At 54.7% G+C, this 23,244-nt stretch overlaps 1 protein-coding gene across 18 annotated transcripts in view; it reads left to right on the forward strand.

Annotated features, from left to right (window-relative positions):
- TCF3 (transcription factor 3) overlaps window positions 1-23,244 on the forward strand; it is a 73,370-nt gene that overhangs the window by 33,661 nt on the left and 16,465 nt on the right. For 11 of the 18 annotated variants that reach the window (XM_075736160.1, XM_075736164.1, XM_075736161.1 and 8 more), the window contains exons 4-8: window positions 7,240-7,313; window positions 8,399-8,495; window positions 16,693-16,760; window positions 19,910-20,039; window positions 21,710-21,759. In XM_075736160.1, the coding sequence (XP_075592275.1) occupies window positions 7,240-7,313; window positions 8,399-8,495; window positions 16,693-16,760; window positions 19,910-20,039; window positions 21,710-21,759 (419 nt within the window). The remainder of the gene's footprint in view (window positions 1-7,239; window positions 7,314-8,398; window positions 8,496-16,692; window positions 16,761-19,909; window positions 20,040-21,709; window positions 21,760-23,244) is intronic. The other 7 variants (XM_075736166.1, XM_075736167.1, XM_075736172.1 and 4 more) reach the window with 2 other exon arrangements.

Genomic DNA, 23,244 nt, shown 5'->3' on the forward strand with positions numbered 1-23,244 from the left:
CTCCCCGGCCATCTTCCGAAAGAGCAGGAGTAACTAAAGTACTTCTCTGGCTCTTTTTCCACTCTTTCTAGCTTGTTTTGGTGTTGGCTGTAGATTTACTTACTCTCCATACTCGTGCCTCATCCAAAGCTGATGGGGAACGGATCGTTTTTCCGTACTCTCTGCCTGGTACTGCTCCCATCTTTCCCCAGCCCCAAACATTTCCTAAAACACAGCTTTGAGTGTGGACCATGCAGAAATTGCTGAACCGGAACACGGCGCAGGAGATGCCAGAGCAGATGCTAAGCGGAGGAATTAATGATCACCGAAGTGGTGGCATCAGCTTTTTTTAAGTCAAAAATTATCCCTGAGTGTGCATTTGGGGAGGGGGGAGGCATCAGCGGGCGCTTCCCTGGGGACAGAGGTGTTGGGGCCTCTTGCAGGGTGGATGTGCGTGTCTTGGCTTTGAATTCTCAGTACGTTCATCATCACAAAGATAAATGGGCAGAGTCTGCCCCGTAAATTTTGTACGGATCTGTGTTAGCGGGCTCCAAGATGTCCTGTTTATTTAACTTGTCGGTGCATTTATACGCGTCCCCCCTTTGGGTGCCTGATCGGGGGGGTGGCATCGCTGCCGTGCACTGGCTGTCACAGTCCAGAGCATCTGTTTGTGCCGTCTGGCCCGGCCACCTCTCCTGGACGGGTCGGGAAGCGACAGCACGGAGGGGCAGGGGACAGACCAAGCTAGGTCCTGGGGAGCTGTTTCTTGGACAGCGTGGCTCCATCCCCTTCTTGGGCCGTGGCGTGGTGGCTTTGGGTCCCTCTGGGCAGGGCTGACACCTCACTGTCTGCAGGGCAGTTACACAGCGGTGCTCGTTCTCAGGGATCGCCCCTGTGCCCCTCAAATTGAGGGCTTGGGGGAGCATGTCCTGGCCTCCATTCGAGCCATCCTGTCCTGCGTCCGGCCACGCTGCATCCCTCCTCCAGGACCAGCCGGGCTGTGGCTACCAGCAGCGCAGCACGGGCTGTGCGGTCGAGGCACAAAACCGCCCACTCACAAGATCCACCGAAATACTTTTTCTCCCCAGGCAGCAGCAAAGCTGAACCTTGCTGTCTTGGCCGGCCAGCTCTGGTCCAGTCTCAGGTTTCGAGGAGGGGATGAAGCCCAGCTCCTCTGCTGTCGGGGTGAGGACTCCCGATCTGCCCCATGAGCAGGGGCCACCAGGGTGACGTTGCTGGGGACCCTGTGCTGCCCTCCAGGTGTTCAGCACCGCTTGCTTTTGGGGGATTTTTTTTGCCCTTTTTTTTTTTTTTTAATTTTTTTGTAAATTGTTTTGTCGTGCGCCGGGAAAAGGAAGTGAACAAATTGTATAGTCCCATCCACAATCGACGTCCTGTAAACAGCTACCGGCTGCCTTCCATTCACAGCTGTTTTTTCCTATTCGGGGGTGGCCGGGGCTGGTAAATAAACAGGGGAGAGCTGGCCGCTGCTCCCAGCACCCGCTTATGCCCTTGCAGTGGGGGCTCTGCCTGCGCCCAGGGGCCGTTCCTGCGGGATGCCTGGGTGCCGAGACGCATTGGTGGGTTTTTCCTTGCCGAGCGGTGGTGCGTGAGTCCAGGAAGCCAACTCTTGCCAGGAAAAACAACTTTGCTAGTTTGACTGGGACTAAAGCTAATTACTAGTCGACTAATTTTATTGATTTCAAATCCCTTTTAGCAGAGATTTTGCTGTGAGGCTGATCGCCAGAGCGATTAGGACACAAAGCCGCTTAATTTGGAAGTGTTTATCAAGCAGCCTTCTGTCACCTCTGTTTCAAATCAAATTACAGTGGCACCGGTGTCTCTATCCACGGCGGCTCGTGACGTCCCACCTCCGACGAAGGCAGGCGGGGAGCAGGGTCCTCCGTGCTTCTCCCAGGGCGGCTTGGGGGCTAGCAGAGGTTAAGTGTGTTCCTAACATAAGCGTGGTGGGCTGCTGGCTGCGGAGTTTTTATTCCCAGCTGCCACCATGTCCCTGTCTTGCTGTGGCTGCAGACCTGAAATTGCCGCCTGGCTTTCAAAGTGCCCCTCGCTGCGGGCTCCTTGCGGTCAGTAGACCCTTGAAGATGGAAGATGCCATCTTCATGGCAGCTGTGACTGCTCCTGAACCTTGTCCAGCCACACGAGGGGCTTGGCCTAAATATTTTTAATAGACTTTAAAAAAAAAAAAAAAAAAGCCTAGCCTAGTCATTTTGATGGGAATCAGATTAGGGAGGGCGCTTTGATGCTGGCAGATTGCGGAGGCAGGGGTGGCATGGGGGAGGGAAGTGCTCAGCCCGCTGCTCGAGCAGCGCAGTGTCCCCTACTGTCACCCACGGGGCTGCTGTGACGGTCCCCTCGCTGCATCCTCCTCCTGACACCAGAAACCTTCGAGTCATTTGATCTGCTGGCCCACAGCCTTGCAGTGGTGCGCATTCTCCTCCAGGTACCCCTTGGTGCAGGATTTAAGAGCAAAAACTCTGGATCTTGCTGCACAAACAGTGTCCGAGAGGTCTCAGGAGCAAAATGTCCCGTCCTGCGTCCCTGCATGTCCTCTGGGTCCGGAGGGACGGCTGCCTGCCTCCTGAGCTTTGCTCACAAAGGAATCATTAGCAATTGAGCTTGTTTTGAAAGACCTTGACCTGGATACAAGAGCCGTATGTCGGGGAGTCCTTCTCTGGGTGGGCAGAGCAGGGGCTGGCACCGAAGCCATGCTCCTTCCCAAGCCGTGTCCCGGTGCTGTGCTCGGATCGGGAGGTTCAGAGCTGCAAAAAACTTTGGGACTCACGTCTGGTTTGAGGACCAGCACGTGTGCCCGGGTAGCTTTCAGGACTTGGGTTATCGAAACCAGCATCTCTGGGTGCGGCATTTTCAGCTCCAGGGACCCTGTGGGCAGGGGCTGGCAGCCACAGACCGGGCTGGGCAGGAGGGACCCTAGGTGGCTGCTGGGATGTGGGGTTGGGGGAGAAAACCCTACACCCCCCTTAACGCCTTCGTTGTATGTTTAAAGTGGTTTCGTTCCTCCTGGGCAGGGAACGGCTCCCAGTGCCCCATGATGCCGGGTCGCTTGTGTGTAGCCTTTTACTATGGCTCGTTATTGGGTGAGGGGCTTTTTTTTTTTGCTGAGACTAAATGTGCACAATTTTATTTTTATCCACGCTAAGAGCTTAGGACAGTTCTTGTCTATCAGCTCTTCTTAACTGCAGCACAAAAATTGTAAGGGGAAAAAAAAAATTACTGTCTGACAGCTACATCTTATTCTATTAGTATGTTTTAATTAGAACATGAGTAAGAAATGTGTTATGAATATTCATGATCAGGGTTATTAAAATGCACAATTAATCTGTACGCTTTTTAATAACTGTATTAATGGAGAGAGGAGGTAGTTCCTATTTTTGTCTTTTCTGAATTGGAAAGTGTGCCTTAACTTGGTTAGTTGGAAAATGGGTTTATTTTAAAATAAAGTTGGCTCCCGACAGCTGCGTGCTCACGTGGGCGTCTCTAAAACTGCACACACGCCCTGCGCTGGAAAAGTGTTGTACATGTTGCAAAGCCAGGCACTCAAAAGCGGAGATGTGCCAGAATTCAGCTTGCTTGTGCAAACGTAGTTCAGCTCCGTGCCACGTGAGTTTTGACATGATCTCGGTTGGTGACTTAGATTTATGATTTTTTTTTTAATTTTTTTTTTTTTTTTTGCCCGGGACTACTGCGCGTGCAGGAAATCTGTGCCCAGGGGTGAGGCAGAGCTGGAGGGCGAGGGAGATGCCTGCAGGATCTCTGTCTCACCCCGGGGAGCCCAGCAGCACGTGAGCAACGCCAGTAGGCAAGAAACAAATCACCAGGTGCCCCAAGGTGCTTCTGACTGTCCCCTGGGCGCCTGGCCTCGCTGCCCGAGCTGCTGGGACAAGAGGGTCTGGGTAGGATACTCGGGTGCCCTTGGGTGGGCACTCGGGGCGAGCCCCCGGGACGCCAGTGTGGGGCTGCGTGAGCAGTGTCCTCCTCGCCCCAGCCTTCCCCGTCCTCTGCTCCTTCCCCTTCCTCCATACGTGTCGAGCCTGGCTGCTCCGTGCCCGGCAATGCCTGTGGGAAGGACAAGCTCGAGGCACCGCTGGTGAGTGCCACGGGCTGGGGAAAGCGTGACCATGTTTGGTGGTGGCACCGTCTTTGGGGATTTTATGGTGTGAGTGGAGCAAAACCCTGCTGGTGGGGGCTTCTCCTGAAGTGCCTGCCTTTGGCCAAACTTTGGGTTTTTGCAGGGTTGGCGGAGGGCATCTGCTGCCGTTTTTAGATCCATACTCCAATACAAAGGGAGGGAAGAGCAGGTTGGCATTGAACATAGGACAGATGCCAGAAGTCGAAAGCGGGCAGTCTGTTTTTTCCTGGCTTCATCCCAGAAATCCCAGAATCCTTAAAACACCTGCGGGCTGAATACGGGTGATTCTGCCAGCACCTTTCATGCTGGTGACTGCAGCTCGGGGAAGGCAGGGGAGCTTTTTTCCCAGCAGGTATCGGACAGCGGGCTGGCCCCACAGCGGTGCACTGGCATGGGCACGTTCAGAGGCGGCCGAGCCTTTGGGGCCGCTTCCAGAGCCGTGTGCCTCTTTCTTTGCTGCTCGGGTGGGAGAGCGATAACCTCGCTTCACCTTGGCAGCTGCACAACCACGTGAACACCAGCGCCTGGAGGGAAAAAAAAAAAAAAAAAAAAAGGCTTTTTGGGTTTCCCTGGGGGTTGGTTTGCTGTTGCAGGATCTGGCCCCCGCTGTGCCGGCAGCCCGGTTGCGTGCTGCAGAGCTGATGGGAGGAGGTCAGGGCTTCCCTCGCAGCTCCCGCTTGCCTGGTGTGGGGAGGGTGGGGGGGGGCTGCTCGCCCCCAGCTCTGCGTCTCCCCGAGAGCGGTGAGGGGAGAAGAGGGGTGCCCGGGACTCGCACGCACTCTGTGAGAGCGGCTCATCCTCCGCAGCCTGCCGCGGCGCGTGCCGTCAGAGCCCCCGGTGCAGTTTTGACCCCTCTTTGGGACGTGCTGCTGTCATGTGGAAGTAGCTTGTGCAGAGGGTTTCTCCATGTCTAGAGGATGCGTGAGCCTCTTGGCCTCAGCTTTTGTCACCCGTACCACCCGCCGTCTCCTCTTCCCTCCTTCCTCAGGGAAGCCTGGCAGTGATTTTTCTCTTTTTTTCAGGAATTTTGGCAAAAAAATTCATCCTGGGCTTCCGGGCACCCGAACTCCCTCCAGAGTGCCCCAGCAGCCTGCCCCACTGAGCATCCTCTCCCAGCACATCCTGGCCTGGGGATGCTCCTCAGTTAGAGGCAGAACCGAGTGGCTCTGTCTGAGGGCAGGACGATCCAGGAACTGCAAATGTGCATCCTGCGTGGTGCAAGGGTGGGTGGGGGGATTGGGACCCCCGTGCCTCAGTTTCCCCTCTGGCTCCGGGGCTCTCGAGGCACCTCGTGAGGGCACTGGTCTCAGCCAAAGCCTGATCGGTGCTGTGGTCCTCGTCCTTCCAGCGCAAAGGGGCAAGTTTGCCAAGGATGTCTGAGGCTGCAGTTCCTGCTCATGTCTTCGCCCTGACCGTTGGGGAGCTTTAAAAATACCCATGAAAGCAAAATGAATAGAAGGAGCGTTTCTGCCTCCTGATCTCCGTTGGTGTTTGCAGGGTATGCAGATGAATTGCTTTAGAAAAACACATTAGCAAAGCAAAAGTTTATTCTAGGAAGTAGGAGGTGGGAGAATTGGCAGTAATTCTCCCTAGTATCCAAGGTATTATTAGAGGCTTATCCCTGCTCTGCACAGTAATCACATTGGAAATTTTTGATTAGAAAACAAAATCTAAATGAGAATTATGAATATTCATTAGGTGTAGAGATTAATATGCATAATTATGCAAATTAGACAGCAATTAAACACCAATTCTCTGGGGAAATGATTAACACAAAGGCACAGAAATAGAAGGATGTAATTTGAAAGAAGTTTCTGGTTAAATGAACAGTAAGGGGAGCGGAGGAGACAAATACACGGCGTGTTTGCCATAATAATCAGCTTTGCTAAAACGAAATCGGAGTGCGCCCTGCAACCCTGCTCCCCTCCATGTCCTTGCTCCTGCACGCACCCCCGTCCCTGCCACCATCCTGCACCTCTGCTGTCACCAAAGCATCTCCAAAGCCTGGCCGCAGGGCAGAACGATGTCCCTGTCCTGCCCGGCCTCCTCCCAGCTCCCCAGCTTTACCCCCACGAGCCTGAGAACGGGGAGATGCCGATGGCCACTCGCTGACCCCTGGTCACCCACCGGAGCAGAGGAGATGGACCAGCACAGTTGGAAATCCTGCTGCTGAGTCGAAGCTCGTCTTCCAGGAAAGATTATTTCCATGCAGTCATGGTACCAGCTTGAGTTGTGAGAGCTTTGCTGATGCGACTCCCCGGGCTTTTTTTTGTCCCAGTGGACGTTTGCCATCTCCCCTGGGTGTCTTGTGTGCTTGGTAGCCCAAGAGGCGCAGCCTGGGTGGACCTGGCAGATGATGAAAGGAGATGATTTCCTGCCACAGTCTGTGTGCAGGCATATTGCAAAACCCTCCTGTTTGGTCCCTTGCCATTTTGGGTTGGATCCCCTTTGCCAAGGATACGCTTGGGAGGGCTAAAAATGAGATGGACAGGAACATGCTCTGATCGGCCCCGTGTTGCCAGCACACCTTCCTCTGTGGGACCATTAAGCGACAAATGCCCATGAATGAGCATGACAAAGCCACAGGTAACGTTGTACCCCCAGCAATTCCCATCTGAGGCTTTCAGCTCTGAGTGCTCTTTTAGTCTGCTCGGGTGCAATGAAGAACAGAGTTCGGTCCATGGCCTAGCAGCACCATGGGCAAAAATCGGGTCCCGCTGGAGTAGTGGGATGGGTGCAATGAGTTTTTAATTCATAGTCGTCTTCACTGTTGGTCTCTGGGGAGAAGGGGTTCGTGGGTGCTCTTGGAATAAAGCGAGTTAAAATACTTGTTTCTCTTCTTCCCACTGTCCCACGTTTTGAAGTGTTTCCAGGCTGTGGTGGGATTTGCTTTGAAGTTTATGGAATAAACTCCCAGCTGGAGTGGGAAGGTGAGGAGGGAGAGGGGAGGATTGGTCACGCCAAGTGGAAGTGGTTTATTAATGAAAACATTGTTTTGTTTGTAGAAGGAAGAGTTAATTTTGCGAGAACACCTTTGAGGCTTTGCTGATAAAGCAAGAGTAACCTTTGTTCTTCCTGTTTTTCGGTAGGTTTGGATGAAAGACCGGGATCAGGTTCCTGGGGAACGGGAGATCAAAACAGCTCCACATTTGACCAAGGAAGGGTAAGGATGAAGCACAAACACTGAACTCCAACCAAAACAAACGGGGGCTTTACCACGGCTTCTCAGCATGGGCGTTTGTGCCCAGGTTGGGTCTAACCCAGGAACAGCTTTTCTTGCCCCGTTTTGGACATTGGTTCTGTTAACCCTGCAGGGGCAACAGCAGGGAGAGGGGCCTCTATCCCCACCTCCCCAGGCTTTGCTGCCTTGAGGTCCCTCTGGAGAAGGCTTCTCCAAAAACCTCCCCCAGACCCACACCTCGTGTGGGCTCCCTACAGCCTCTCCACTCCCTCTGCTCGGCTTTGGTGAGGGCAGAGGGGACTGCTGGCCGCGGGCCGGGAGAGGTCCCCAAATGGGGTCGGGGTTGAGGGATCTCACCTGATGGGCTGTGCCTTCAAACAAAACTTCTGGGCGCCCAGTGTGCACGGCTTTGGGACCCCGAGGGGCTGACTGGGACTTGCTGTGAGGAGGACCGACCGTGTTGGCCGGCCAGGGCACCCTGGGTGGGGATGGAGAGCAGGCAAAGGGTTTCAGAGGGAAGGAGTCAAGGCTGCAGTGGCGTGTAACTGGGGCCTGAGGAAAGGAAGAGAGGAAAGACGTTAATTGGAATGGTGTTATTTTGACAGACGCTTATGTTTTAATGGGTTCGTGTGATTCGTTTTTGCAATGGCACCTTTCCCTTCCCTTAGGTCAGTGGCGGAGCAGGCGCTGTGGTGTCATTTCTCATTTTTATAGGCCTTCTCCTCGCCCCCCCCGCTAGCTCGAGGAGGGGGCTGTCTGGCTCTCACCTGGTGGGTGCCAAGCCACTGGGCAAAGGCAGAAACTACCTGAGAGCTGCCAGCGTGGGGCAAACCCCCTGTACATCCCTGCCTTGGTGCCATATCCGCTCCCAGTGCCGCAGCCTCGTGGCTGCACTGCCCTGCTCTCCCTTGCTGTGAGGATAAGATCATTTCCGTGTCCTTTTTCTGAGGAGCCTTTGACTTCAAACCTTCCTGCTATGGGAGAGACTGAGCTCTGACAGCCTCGCCTTTTAGCACTTGACTTGGCATCCCCATGCACCCGGCGGTAACCCTCCCGTGTTGTTTCAGCAGAACTATGGCGAAGGCCCCCACTACGGCGAGCACAGGGACCTGCCGTCTCACAACAGCATATCTTCATCGCCATTCCTAGGAGCTGGACTAGTGGGTAAGTGCCTTTCAGCTGCCTGGCATGTGCGTGGGCAAAGCAGGGGAAGCCTAACACAGAATGGCACGTGGTGGTGGGAGCTTTTGCACTGGCCGGCATCGCGGTTCCCCATGTCAGACCTGCTCCAGAAGGTGCTCTCAAAGCTGTGGTTAAAGGAGCTGCTGTCCAGAGGGTCTCATCAGTGCCTGATGTGCATGACAGCCACTGTATTTCATGCGCCTGATTATTTTTCCCTGCTTTACAGTAGCACCCAGAGGCAATAGCAGAGATTGATGCCTGTCGTGCTGGCACGGGATGGGCTGAGTTTGCTCTTGGGAGCTGATGATCAAGGGTGGAAAAGCACCGGGAGAGAGGGGGAGAAAAGACACAGCTCATTGCTGAGGTCTTGCAATAGGCTCGTGGCTGATTTGCTTTCCAGCCTCGCAGCCCCAGGACAGTGCAATCTCTGCAGAGAGCTGGAGGTGTTCCCCCTCGCTGCAGCGGGGTTTGGAGGGCCTCTTCTTGTGTCCTGCAGGACTCTGCCAGCCCCGACTGGCTCCTCCATCCCCTGCTGCAACCAGGCAGCGTGAGGAGCTCACGGGGACCGGCGAGTGCCGTGCAGCCCCGGCCCCACCTTCTGCGCCAGGGACGGTGATTGTGCGTGACCGGATGCGTGCGACAATTCACCCAGTTACCTCTCCCAGCTTGGTGGTGGGAGGAGAGATTAAGAGCAGAAAATATCCATCCTGAAGGGCTTAGAGAGCTCTAATGACATTAGATCAGGAATTGGGGTTAGTCCTCCCCACCTCTGCCCACGCAGTGGTGGTGAAAACCCTCCAGTGATTGTGGAAGGAGGGGTGTCAGGGCAGAGCCCCGCAGCTAGTGGTGGTTGCTCGTGGTTTGAAGGGTGGGGTTAGAAGGGAGGGAGTTGCGTTTGAAACAGAAAATCCCCACGACGATAGGAGGTTCCTCCTGCGGAGCTGGTCGGAAAGAGGAAGAGAGGAGCGGGGTCGTGCTAGCAAACAAGCAGCCATGCGTTTGCTCCTCCTGGCTTGCGTCGGGGGTGAGGGACTTGCTCTCAGCTCTGCTCCCCCCTTTTGCTCTTCTTACTGTCGGGGGGGGATGATGTTTAATTGTTTCTCGGGAGTCCCGCGCAGGCATGGAAGAGTGTTTCTGAGCAACTCCCCCCTGTTCCTCTGCAAGGGCAGTTATTCCTTCTCATTTTCTGCCCCAGGAGGATGTAAGCAAAGCAGAAGAGATGTTTCTTAATAAGATGGGGGAGCCTTGGCACAGTTCAGCAGGGTTTCTTGGGGGTGTGCGTGGGGGGGACCCATCCCAACCCATCCCACACCTGGGGCCAAGACAGCCTTGAGAGTTTCCAGCCAAGAAGGAGCTGCCCAGGGAGGAACACAGAGGTTTCCCCTTTGATGTGTGCAGGGAAGACGCATTTGGCTTCCTCTCAAAGACAGGGCTCCCAGTCTTTGGCAAGCGCTGCGGCACTCCCCGGCAAGGCTGCGAGCCCAACCGGTCCCCAGCACGTGGGGCCGGAGGCTCTGCTGCCCTGGCGGGTGATTTCCACTGGCTGTCTCTGCAGCGGAGGGCGAGCTGCGGCCTCGTGGCTGGCAGGACGGCGGCCACACACTGTGCCCGAGGCTCGAGTGCCCACTGGGGCTGTCTCCCCCCTCGCTGGCGCACGGTCTCGGCCACTGGCCTGGGCGGTTGGGTGCAGCACCGGGAGCTCCACTGCTGAAACAGGAGCCAGGGAGGCCGGGAGAGAGCAGCCAGGAGGGGCAGGGGGCTCCTCACATTTCAAAGTTGCTTTTGTTCCTGAAATTGAATGCGGTTAAAGTAGAAAACAGCAATTCCTGAAGCAGGTTCCAAAATACATAAGTAAGTTTTGCTTTGTCTCTGTGCTCATGTGCTGAGAAGGATGAACTAGAGGAAGACCACGGGTGGGATTTTTCTCTTCCTCTTTACCAAGCTGCTTCTGAAAACTTTTCAAGTGGGAAAATAAGTGGAAGGGGAGAGAAAGGAGAGCAGAAAAAAAAAAATAATGCTTTTGTATACAATAGTGTAAAAGGAGTGGGAAAGTGGGAGGGAGAGGTGAGTTGTGGAGATGTGTCATTTCAGCTGCCAGTCCCCGGTTTCCAGCAAGGTCCCCTCCGGGGGCAGCGGGCTGGACAAGCTCCTGCTAATGGGGCAGTTGAGCAGAACTGATGAATTTGAAAATGTCAGGGGATGGAAGGAGCAGATTAAGATGGACGTGTCCAGTGGTACCAGGAGGACAAAAGGTGCATGAGACTATCATCTACGCACTTCTCCAAAATCCGAATTTGTATCTCTTTCCCACTCAACCTGTTTCTTCAAGGAGGATCAGAAAATGCTGGAAGAAACATTTCGGGAAGAACATGATCTGTGTTGGAAACGATGGGAGGCTGAGCTGAAAGGGCCATGCAAAGAAAACGTGCTCACTGACATCCCCCGTTGGCATGGGCTCTGAGCGCTGCTCTCTGCAGGCTGCCACTCGGTTGGGGTGGTGCTGGCCTCCTCCGGGAACCCGTGTCCTCCACCTTTTGTGTTTCTTGAGTCAGTGCAGTGTCCCAGAGGCAGCCTTCAGCCAGCCATCCTCTAACAACATGCATAGGGGACAACGAGCACCCTTCCTGCAGCGAAGGGGTGTTGTTGGCCAGGCACCATGTGTTGGAGAAAAGGAGCTAAACTGTGATTTTTTAGCTCTATTTTCTGCATGCATCCAGCAAATAGAAAGGAGTCTCCACTCTCAGCAGCCTTTGGTGGGCTGGGGAGCTCCTGCCAGCCTGAGCTTTGAAGCAGGGGTTGTGTCCACTTTTGAGGGTGGATACTTCACGTGTCCCTGAAGGCTGATGGTGTTTGGGGCTGTGGTGCGCAGGAGGAGGAGCAGGGGTGCAGCTGGGTGCTCCCCTTCCCCCATGAGCGACGTGAGCAGAGGTACGAGGAGAGAGATTTGGGAACTGCGGGGTGTAGCGGCTGTTTTGGATAAAGGAGCAGTGGCATGTGCAAGCTTGGTCATCCAAATTTCTTCCCGACGTGTCCCTGCGCTGGAGCTGACTTTGCGGAGCTGCCCAGGGAAGCTTCAGCTGCAGGTGGGTCTGGGTTGTGAGCAGCGGCGATTGCATGTGGAAGCAGCGCAGAGCATTGGTTTCAGGTATATTTAGTTAGGGAGGGGGAAAATTGAGAGCAGTGCCAGGGCATCAGACTCCACGAGAAGAGCAGAGCTGGAGGGATTTGCATGGCCCATAGAATCATAGAATGGTTTGTGTTGGAAGGGACCTTAAAGATCATCTTGTTCGAACCCCCTGCCATGGGCAGGGACACCCTCCGCTAGCCCCGGTTGCCCAAAGCCCCATCCAACCTGGCCTGGAACACTTCCCAGGGGGGAAGCAAAGCAGGTCTGAGTTTGGGGGGAGCAGGGCAGTGCCAGCACATCCCCGAAACCCCCGTGAGGCTGAATCCCTGCCTGCCTGTCCGGGCAGGTCCCTTGTACCGTCACCCCTGCCTGCACCCTCATCCACCACCCAGGGCCCCCCTCCCAAGTGTGGTGTGGAGGGGACCGCTCAGCTCCTGAGGAGGAGGAAGATGCTTCAACAGCCCACGCTGAGGGAGCACAAAGTTCTGGTGCAAAGTGCCAGCCAGATTTAATCCCAGGAGGACAGCGTGCCTGTTGTTTCCTGCAAGCAGGCAGCAGTCCCGGCAGCGGGAGGGACACTTGTCTGCCCGCTCATCCGTGGGCAGCCCCAGTCCCACCCACTCTCGGGATGACGGCCCTGCAGATCACAGGGTGCATGCCCACTCCAAAACCAGTTTGAATTCACGTAGCATGCTTTGAGAGGAAAAGTCCTGGTTTCTGTTCAGTTGGGACGCACAGATGTGGTATTTGGGGCTTATGGGTGTTCTTTAGATGCACGTACAGCATCTGGCACGATGGGCTTGGGGAGGCACCTTGAGCGCAGAGCAGGAGAGGGGCTGTGCTGAAGCAGGACCTGCGGGTGCTGCTCCCAGCCCTGGCCTTCCCCTGCCCTCAGGGCTCCCCGAGAGCTGTGGGTGATGCCGCTCACACACTTTTTGAAGGGGACGGTGCGAGGGCAATCTCCAGTTGGATGCTTTCCAAAGTCCAGGTTCCCTGTCGGCCACAGCTTTAGTTCCATGTGGTGATGGGGAAAACCAGAGCTGTCTGCGAGACTAACTGGGCGGGGAGCTCTGGCCTGTGTTGTACTGGATGGGATAACCTAAATTTAAAAAAAAAAAAGTCCCTGAATGGAAGTACCGTTAGTGCTCTGAATAAAAATCACCCGAGGCTGCCAGGTGGGCGTCTGTGAACCCGATGAGCAGGGTGCAGTAGCAATGCCTGCAAGCTCCATCACTCCCTCCTCCAAGTTTTCAAGCTTTGAGCCCTTGGTGCTGCTCCCCAGAGGACGGGTTACATCCTGGCCAGGTCTGAGCATCCCAGCCTCCGGTGGGGAGAGGTGACGGGGACTGTCCCTGGCTGCCCGGGTTGTGCCAGGACGCAGCGTGGTGACAAACCGACTCATCCCAGAGGGTGAGGAGGGCTTTTCTGTTTGGTTTAGATCACCAGTCTTCAAAATCTGCCACTCTTTTACCATTCATCTTCAGCGGAGGCAGGCAGGGAGGGATTGCTTAACCAGCGGGGAAACTGATAAGCCATAACAGATTTCTTTCTAGTAATTATTTCTAGTAATTAGCTTCTTTTCAGAGGAGTGTTTCTAATCTTGTGTGTATTGTGAGCTGTTGTGGATTGGGTTCTTCCTGGACAATGGTTTTAATCTGCCCACTGACGTTTTGGCTCCTGGTTGTTTAACTTTTTTTTTTTCCTCCCCCCTTTTATCCCTGGCTGTGTTTTTCCTCCCCTTTTCCCCCAGGCCATAACTCTAATGGAATTACTGGCACGGGGCTGGGGGGAGGCGCGGTGGGTGGCTGTACCATGGCTGGGGTGGTGGGTGCCAGGGCTTTCAGGGCTTTCGGAGCGCAGGGATGGGGTGATGGGAGGGCACTGGTGTGAACTCCCCACCGGCTGGCAGAAACACGAGGCACAGGGCAAAGAACCTGCCTTCCTCCCGGCAGGCGCTGGCAAAACCCAGAGGCAATGTTGAATTGCCTTTTCTTGGCTTGTACACATCTGTGAGTGGGGCTCGTCTTTGGGGAGAGAAATGGCAAAACCGCAAGTTGCCTTAAAATCACGGTTTGCTCTGGTGGAGGTGAGATGCTGCTGTGGTCCCAGGCATTGAGACCAAACCCTGCTGCTGGCGGGAACCTCGGGGAAAAAGTGGTTTTTATTCTGCCACCTTGTCTCAGAGCCCAGGAGCAAATCTGCTTCTGGGAGGAGAGAGTGCAAGTGGTGTGAGGGGTTTTTCTGCAAGAAGCCTGGGTGAAGGCAGGCCCCGAGGAGGCTTTGTCTGAGCCCGGCACAGCTGGATCCTGCAAGAGAGAACATGCCGGGGAGAGGAGAGAGGTTGGGAAATCACTTATTAAGCAGGGTTGAAGGCAGCGTGGGCAGGCAAGGGGCAGGGGCAAGAGCTGCCGGGGGCGGAAAAGGCGGGAGGGGGATGCCAGGACTTGCAGCAAAGCAATGCCATGAAGAGCTGGAAATACTGAATGCTCCCAGCCAGTTTCTGGATGCACCTTGCTCGAGGTGCCCTCTGCCATGCTTCACCTTTGCAGGGGTAAAGGTAACAGGATTTCCATGGGAAACCCCTTTCCCATTCAAAGGATTTATTCTCAATATCTTCTGATTATTTTTTTTCATTTTTTTCCTCCCTAAGATCCCTTACCACCCGTCTGCAGGATTTCAGTAATTCGGTCAGCAGTGAGGTGGTGTTTGGGGAGATTCCTGGCATTTTTCTGCCAAGGCCTGCCTCCATCCGGTCCTTGCTGTGGTCCTGGGGTTTCATCGCCTTTTCTGCTTGGCGCCCTTGGGCAGTGGTGGGTTTGCCACAAGTGCCGGCTGGCATCTCCCCAGCAGCAGGAACAGCACCTTCTGCTGGCAAATTCAGCTTTTTCTTGCCCAACTTGTGGACTTTTTTTATTTCAATAGGCTAGATAGATACATTTCAATCCAGAAAAGTTTGCCGTTCTTCCTTCTGCCATGTTTTCCTAGTTAATTAAATGTAAAATTTCTACTGCAGAGGTTTTCGCTGCTTTTCCCCCTTTTTATGTGATGACAAAGGAGGGTGCAGGGGCTGGGGGGGCAGTTTCTGTCATCCCAAGAGATGCGTGATCTAAGTGTGCAGCAGATTGCTGGTACCAGGCACGTTTGCACGAAAGACCGACCGTCAGATGAAGGTAGCGGGGTTTGAAGCAATACGGTGCGGAGCTGGCACTGCGTTACGCTCCTCCGTCTTCCCGCGCGCGTGCCAAGCGCCCTGCGGTTCAGCCTCCCGGGTCATCTGGTGACGGCAGAGGCATGTGGCTCGGCGCTTCACCGCTCAAGCCACGCGTGCAAGCGGCGTTATATTATCAGATGCTGCTGACCAGATAAACTAGCGTGGCATTACCCTGGTTTTCCGCTGGTTTAGGAGTAATCACGATCTGCCCGATGCCACAACCTGTTGAGTTATTTGTGTAACGTTGCCGGCGCTGCGGCAAATAGGGCTGCTAAGCTCTTTTAAAAATTAGGTCACTTAGGAGATCTGTCCTCTGACATTTTGACCTTTGTTTACTTAACGTTTAAGCCTCTGAAACAAAACAGCAGCGGTGCCCGCTGTGTCCGGCTGTCACTGGAGATGAGGGGCACCGGGATGCTGGCGTGGCGCGCGGTGACTGTTGGGAAGGGGGGGTCTCGGGTTTGGGGGTTGTATCTTAGCAGGCTTCGGTGATGGCTTTCGGTTAAGCGGGTTGGCAAAATCCTCCCCCTCCCAATTTTGCTTACTAAGCCAGACCGGAGGCAGGATGCGATCATCCCTTTTTGGGGAAGGGGGTTGGCAGAGCCCGATGCCGCCTGACCGGAGCAAGGCTGTCCTGCCCTGTGTTGTTCAAAGCCTTTTTGATCATCATCTCCAGTTTCCCTGTTCCCTCCCCCTTTTCCCTGGTGGCACCATTAACAGGCTGTAGTTAGCAGCAGGGAAAAATTCCTCATATACTTTCAAGTCAGTTTTTCTCATTTTTTTTTTTTTTTTTTAATGAAAAAATGCTAGTTCCCCACTAGAAAAATGTCTAATATTGGGAGACTCCAAAGCAGACTCTTGTGCTGCTGTTCCTCCCTGGCCTGGGGTCCTTCCCCGAGGCTTCAACACTGCCCTGGCACCCATGGGTGCTGCTTGCCGGGGGCCATGGTGTGCTCTGGGGCGGTGACTGTGAGGGATGACACTGCAAGGACATTTCAGAACGGAAACATTTCACTATGCCTTTTGGGTTGGTTCCCCCCCCGCCTTGAAAACACTATTTTCAGCAACGTGTGGGCAGTGTGAGGTTGAGCATGTTTGATAAAAGCCGTCGCTGGGTGCTAAAGTTCCCTCGGCAGCACCGGGGCCTGTGGGCTTGGCTCACACGGGGCTGCTCCCACACCGCATCCCGGTCGGCAGGGATGCTCCGGCTGTGAAGAGCCCCACGGTCCAGGGGGAGCTAACGGAGGGGGCTTAGAAAGGAAGGAAACGCTTTTCTATTGTATACCTGCTCTTTAGATCTGGATGGATTTTTGGAAAGTTGAATCTCCACTAGGAAAGAGGACGAAGGTAATCCCTGCGCCATAAGGAGCAGGAGCTCAGCTCCGCACACTGCTGCTCAGCGTGTGCTGGAATTGTATTTCCTATTCTACGGAAAGCGCCCGCAGAATCTGGTCACTCATGCCTGGCTTTGTTCACTCTGTCACTGCCTCTGCCAAATTCGGCTGGCTTTTTTTAATATGTCTGGAGGGATTTTTTTTGCTCTGGTCTGACACTGCCAGTTTCCATGGCCACAAGCACTTCCCTGCATCACTGCAGTTTTGGGGTTTTGCTGTTTATGGTCCAGCCGAGCCCTGCCGTCCGTTAATTTAAAATAGCTCCTGTTTTAGCAACAAGCTATTACGGGAGGCAGTCACCTCTGCAGATGGGCAGAGGAAGCTGCATTACGAGAGCGGGCTTCGCACCTCGGTGGGATGCCCCAGGAGGGAGGGCACATGGGGGTGCAGACAAAACCTCCCCTTCCCTCTTACACAAAACCTTGTCTTTTCTTTTCTCCACTGTAGGGAAGAGCAGTGAAAGAGCCTCGTACTCCACGTTTGGAAGAGACACAGGGATGCCGGGACTAAACCAGGTAACGATAAAAATGCGTTGAGATTTTTTGGTTCATTTACTGGCTAAGCTGCTAGGAATGACAGCCTGGGAATGAAAAGGCACCTGGTGGTTTGCATCTCGCCTCTCTGCACAAGGTCCTGGAAAGCCTCTGCTCCGCTCAGAAACGTCTGTTGAGCGTCGGGGGTTTATACGAGTGTGTGTTGCTGGCGCAGAAAAGTTGTCGGAGTTTAGAAAATGGGGTTGTAGCAGCTTCTCGGTTCTTCTCTAAACCTCTTCAGGCTAACTTATTTTATTATTGTTAATGCTGTTTCTAGCTGATTTGTATTTAATCAGATATGACCTACCCAACACTGCCCTTGGAGGGAGTTTCAGTGAGTCCGATCTAACAACACCTTTCCCTGTGACCGGGTGGCCGCAGGCAGAGCAGCGCTCCGGGAGGCACCTTCTCCCTCCAGCGCCCTGCCCTGGGGCTCTCGCTTTGCGTCCAAGCACCGCGCCTGGTGCTGCATGCTCTGCCCCGACCAGCGTCCCCCTCTACCCCAGCCAGCATCCCCATGTCCCCCTACTCCCCAGTTAAGGGGAGGGAGAGCTCGTGAGATGGTTTCTGTGCTGTTGTAACATCATTTCGGTGGATATCAGGCAGCGTTTTGGTTTTATGGTGGCTCTGTCGGTGCAGGACCTGCAGGAGATGCTCATCTCCGCAATCAGGGAGGGACACGGCGTGGGAGAGCTGCCTCTTGCAGCAACAACCCTGCCCTGTTGGGTCACCCCGTGTGAACCCCGGCGGGAGGACCAGGGCTGTGCCGTGGGGAAAAACTTGCTTCCTGTGGGGAATACCACAGGCGTAAATCGGAGCCCGGGAACACAGTCAAGCAGCGCTGAGATAATCTAGCCTGCTGCCACCAGCATCCAGAAATAGTTTTTCGGGAAGGAGCGAGCACCTCTGCTTTGATGTGTTGCTGCAACTGCCCCGTCAGTGCCCGAGCATGGCCCCCGGGAAACAGTCCCACCATTTTATTCGAGGGAGTAGCTTTTGGCCGGACAGCTTTTTATTTTATACATGTACACACACACATATTACATGTTTTAATTTTACACAAATTTGTCATAATTTCCTCTTCTCTGAACTGAGGATGTTTCCTTTGCTGAAACAGCTGTGCTGGCTGTCTGTGCCAGAGTGGATTTAATTTACCACTGAAGCTGTTAAAATAAAAATGGGACAGATGCCAAGCCTTGCTTTTTAATGTTATGGTTTTGCTGGGGTTTCATGGAGGAGGGGGAGATATAAGGTAACAGAAACGGGGTGGGCAAATGGTGCCGCGGGCCGGGAGAGGCCCTGGTGCGGGCGCGCGGGTCCAGATCGGGTGGCAGAGCAGGAGACGGAGCCCGTTTGATGTGGAGGGGAGACAAAACCCCTCTTGTGCGGGGCGGTGGGAGGCGAGCGGGGCTGTCTGCACGCTCACAGTGGCCCCCAGAACAGTTGTTGCTTCTGGCTCCAGTTTTTTTTTGGGGGGGGGTGTTGACCTGTGGTTTAGGTTTTTTTTTTTTCTTTCTGAAAAGCGCTGGAAAATTGTCCGTTGGCAGATGCCCTTGATGGAGGAACGTCCTCCTCTGGGGCAGAGCTGTGGCTCCCCCCTCGTTTAACCCCTAACGACCTCTGGAGGCATCCCAGGGAGAGGGAAGGGAAAGAAAATCCTTTTCTCTGGGAAATTGCCTTAAAATCTCAGTGCCTCTCTAGGGGTACCCGCTGGAGGAGCCGGGCAACAGCGACCCACCCTCCAGGATCTCCTCCAGGGTGCTGTGCCACTTGCTTTTCTTGGCCGTGCTGCTCCGTGGCGCGTAGTGGTTTCAGTGCAAAGGTAATATGACCGGTGGAACAGATTGCAGGAATTTCACCAGCTGTGAATACATGAGCTCCTCTTCCCCTCCCCGACCCCTTTCTGGAGGATACAGAGTTTTAAAGCAGTGGGTTTTTCTTTCCAGTTTCTCAAAAGCCTGAAATCCTCCTTTATTTCAACACGTTGCCCTCAGAAGATGGGTCAAAGCTAAGCTTTTGTTACTTTAAGGTCCTTTGCCAGCCCTGTTAAATTCCACGTAAATACATTTAACTTTCTCCCGAGGCGAAAGGGGCAATGCTGGCGGGCGTGCTCCTGGAGGAAGGGCACACGTACTCCATCCAGGGAGCCAGTGAGCACCCTGGGCTCCGGCTCGGGCCAGCTCCGCACTGCTTCCCAGAGTGTCCAAGGTCAGCGGGGACAAACAAAAGGGAGGAGTTTCCTCTTTTTAGAAAGAGGGATTTGACTTTTCTGTGATAAAATGCAAGAGAAATCCACCCCCAGCAGAGGCGTTGCGGCTCCGTTGCATGATGGGTCCGGCTGCACAGCGCTGGAGATGGGAGAGGAACGGTCAGTGCCGGCACCTTGGGCTGGATTTTACGGCCAGGGGGGACTGGGAGAGGCGCAGTCAGATGGGCTGCCGGCTGTGTAACCTCTCCCATCTCTTGTGGTCAGTTTAGGCCCGGTGAAGAGATGTGGCAGCCTGCGGGCTCCCGGGTTTGCTGGTGAGTGAGCGCTGTGTCTGTCCTCTGCCCTGGCCGGGTCCTCGAGGGGCAGCGTGGGGCCGTTTGGTCAGATGTGCTTTTTGAGGATGGGTGGGCACGCGGTGCCCATCGAGTGTGCCTCTGCGGGCAGAGCTCGCTGCCTCCAGCAGGCGCTTCCGACCCCTTGGCTTTGCGGGCAGGCTGGCGAGGCTGGCGGGGAACACTGCATAACGAACCCCCGTAACAGCCTGACTCTCGCCTCCTCTTTGCCTTCGGCAGGCTGGGCCGATAAGACCGTCAGCAAGGTCTCATCCTGCCCTCGTGTGAGCGTGGGATCGCAATGCTCCCTGCTGGTTTGCATCCTTGGTTTGTAGAGAGGTTCTTTGCTGAGGTCCAGCTTGAAAGACTCTTTTTCAATTGCACGTACATTCCCCCACTGCTACCCCCATATTTACGTATTTGTTTTTCCTTCTGGCCCTTTGGCTTGTCTTTTTCTTCTCTCCCCCCCCCGCCCCCCACCCTTGGCTGAATTTTTGTGAAGACGGCTCAAGGCAGCTCTGTTCTCTCCCAGCAAGCACGGTGGTTTTCCAACGTAATTACATGGAAGGGCTTTTCTGTCTCGTTTGCAGCCTGGTTTCCTGCCCAGTGAAATGGGAATCGCAAGTCCGAGCACGCTTTCCCCCACTGGGGTGAAAGGAGGGTCTCAGTATTTTTCTTATCCCAACAATCCTCGCAGAAGAGGTGCCGAGAGCAACATAGGTAAGTCGCTTCGTGTCGCCCTCGGGTGCCACCGTTCCGGTGTGTCCTGCAGCTTGGTCGTGCAAACGCAGGGGCTGACGAACGGGGCAGGCGCCCGCGTTGGGTCTGCCTTCAGGAATGAAAGCACTGATGTTGCCATGTGTGCATGTAGGCGTGAATTGGGCATTTGCCTTTTTTGGGGGGGGGAGGAGGGATGCAGGGGGAGAAAAAAAATACATAATTTTTTAAAAAGTGGGTTTGGGCTCAGAGTTGGGTAGGATTTCCTTCTTTCTGGAAAATACCAATTAGGTGAAAGCAGCAAATGGCTTGAGGTTCTTCTAAAAATGCCTCCAGCCGCGCTGCACATCAGTAGCCGTTCCTGGAAAACCTTGGGCCGCCTCTGAGGCTGTTTTTATGGCTGATGGCCCTCCTTGGAGCCTCGTCCTGCTGCAAGCACACAGGACTGCCAGGAACAACTCGGTGAGAAGCAGCGTGAGGTCCAGGCGCTCTGCCGGGGCGTGGGAGCTGTGCCCTGGGACGCAAACGGTGTTTGCTCCATGACCTCTCCCTGCCCACCTGCCTGCTTCGATGTTGCAGAGCAGGAGTTGCCCACGCCTGGATCTACCTGGGAATAAGCCATTTTGCTTTCAATGAAGGCTAAGGTCAGGTGTGAATTTAACTTTCGAGTGAAGACAAGCCCCAGTTCTCCAGAACTTGTGTTTCCTGTCATAGTTCCCCCCCTGCACCCTCCAAAGTCACTTTCTTGCTGCTATTTTGGGCTTTCCCCAACAAACGAAACCAGAAGCGGCCCAGTGTTACGTGTATTTTTTTCCAGTGCTTTTCTGAAAAAGGCATCCACTTTGATGTTGCCACTTTAAAACGTTGCTGGTTTATGCTGTCAGCCTGGAAAATTATTCTTTTGCATCGGATCGTTCTGTGTGATGAATTTCTCCTCCTGAGCTACAACCCGGCAGAGTCCCTGGCTTGGCAGACTTGCTGTGTTAGCATCCTGGGGCTTTCCTTAATTATGAACTGCAAAAAAAGCCAAACCAAAACCCAAATTTTTAACCTGTGCTTCCCTGTGAGCCACTGCTCCAGATGTGTCCCCAGAATTGTCTCCCTGAATTATCTCCCTTCCCTCGGGACACGGTGTCCTCCCCTCTGAGAGCTGGGGAGGGACCAGCCCAGGGCGAGCACCATCCCTGCCTTCCTGCTGCAGGGAAGCTTTCCCAAGTGTATTACTGTGTAAGGAGCAAATGAAAACACAACCCCATCTCTGCATTTGTTCTCTTTCTGCATCCTCTCTCTGCAAACCTACTTCAAGATAAATTGTTTTTTTAAAAAAAAGAAAAAAAACCCAAAACACACAATGAGGGGTTATTTATGGGCTGTGTCTTTTCCACAAGAGAAAAGAAGAGCAAGCGCAGCCCTTCTCTGCATGCTGAGCACCTCTTATCACAGTGTTTTGGGAGAGAGACTGCCCTCAAAGGCTGCAGACTAGATGAGGAGGAGAGGTTGATCCTCAGGGATTTTCACTGTTGGCACTTTTTTGGCTATGGGGCATTTGGGATCTGAGCCCTGTTTGTACTGGCATCTTCCGTCCTTGGAGACTCTGAGCTGTAGCGTGTTGTTTCCCTTCCCGCTAACCCCCTTCAAAAGTTAGATCCTCTCTTTTTTTTTCTTTAACTCAGATGGACAGCCCAAAAAGGTTCGGAAGGTGCCTCCTGGACTCCCCTCCTCGGTAAGTGGCAGGAGCATTAACCCTGCCGGTATCTCCTCCCTGCTCCCCCATCCCCTGGGCGTCCCTGCTCCCTCTGCCACGAGAGCTGCTGGCCCTGCGGGTCCGGCCACCCCAAACATCGAGGGCTTGGACTTTAGCAGGACGGGGAAGGGTTTTCCCTGCTACAGCTTCCTCTGTAGGAGAAACGGGGAAGCCCTGTGAGACTGCGGTGCCGGGGCACTGGTCCAGGAGAAGGAGCCGTGATGCTCCCCGCACGGAGCCCGGACCCGCACCACCTCCTGCCCTCGCTGGCTCTCCTCTCCTCTCCTCTCTTTGACGTTATGTCGCGAGTGCCTGAGTGAAATGTAATATTCGGTGTGATCGGATTTCACTCCAGAAGGGAAACCAAACCAGTTGTAATGCGGGCAGGCAGCTGGGGCTGCTCCAGGTGTGTGCGCTGCCTGGGCTGTTTTATAAGAAAGCTGAGCAGCCTGTAGGAATATGTTAGCCATGCTCCCGCGGCTGTTACAGGGGAATAAACTGAACAATGTCTCTGTGGCTAGAAGTAATGGGATCTCCAGGAAAGCTAATTGGAGCGGGCTGGAGGGTTCCTGCAGGAATATGGGAGCTGTCTGGCTGCGCAGCGGCCGAGGCTGCATTCCTCGCTGGAGCGTTCGCGTGCTTGCAGGGGGACGGGCAGGCTCTGTCCCGCAGGCGAACTGGAGCCCAGGCTGGGGCCGCGCTGGAGACGTGCCCTCGCCCGGGCGCGTTGTGCCGCTCGCTGCCGACGCTGATGCGACGTGAAGCGGGTGCCCGCTCCCCCCGTTCCCCACAGAACACCCCCCCGTGTGCGTCCACCCGTGGGAAAGGTCTCGTGCTGTGGCATTCCTTCGCTGCTAGCGCGAGGCTCGGTCTGTAACCCCCGCCGCAGGCTCTGCCTTCGGAAATGGAGCCTGGGTTGCAGTGTTGGGAGGATGGAGGGAGAGGAAGGCACCGAGGGCTTGCCGGTGTGGGCTCACACACCGGAGGGTGCTGGGGGGTTCCTGTGGACCCACATCGTGCGGAAACCAGCTGAGCAGTGCTGAGTTGCTCCAAGAGTTTACGTTTCAACAGGGAAAACCCGCTCGAAGCAGAATCTATATCTCTGCGTCGAGTTTCTGTGTGAAATTTGGAGCTTTTAAACCCCAGTCGACATGTGGGGAAAACATCGCTCCCAGCAAATGGCCCTTTATTGGCCTCAGATTTCAAAGGTGACGGGGCTCGCTGCCCGTCGTGCTGGCAGTGCCCTAAAGGGCCTCGATTCCCACAGGAAGAGCCGCTTGGCGTTTGCCAAAACTCGGCCCCTTCCCTGCGTCTGAGCCGACACCTGCACGCTGGCTTTTCCAGCCCAGAAAGCGCCGGCTGTCGCCTCGGCTGCCCCTTGACCGCAGAGCTCCAGTTTTTGGCGTGTGAGCTGGTGCTGCCTCTTCTCACTGCCCTCTCTTTGCCGTGACCTCTGGCTTCTTG

Source organism: Balearica regulorum, chromosome 26, assembly GCF_011004875.1.
Source record: "Balearica regulorum gibbericeps isolate bBalReg1 chromosome 26, bBalReg1.pri, whole genome shotgun sequence".
In the NCBI taxonomy this organism is placed as follows: Eukaryota; Metazoa; Chordata; class Aves; order Gruiformes; family Gruidae; genus Balearica; species Balearica regulorum.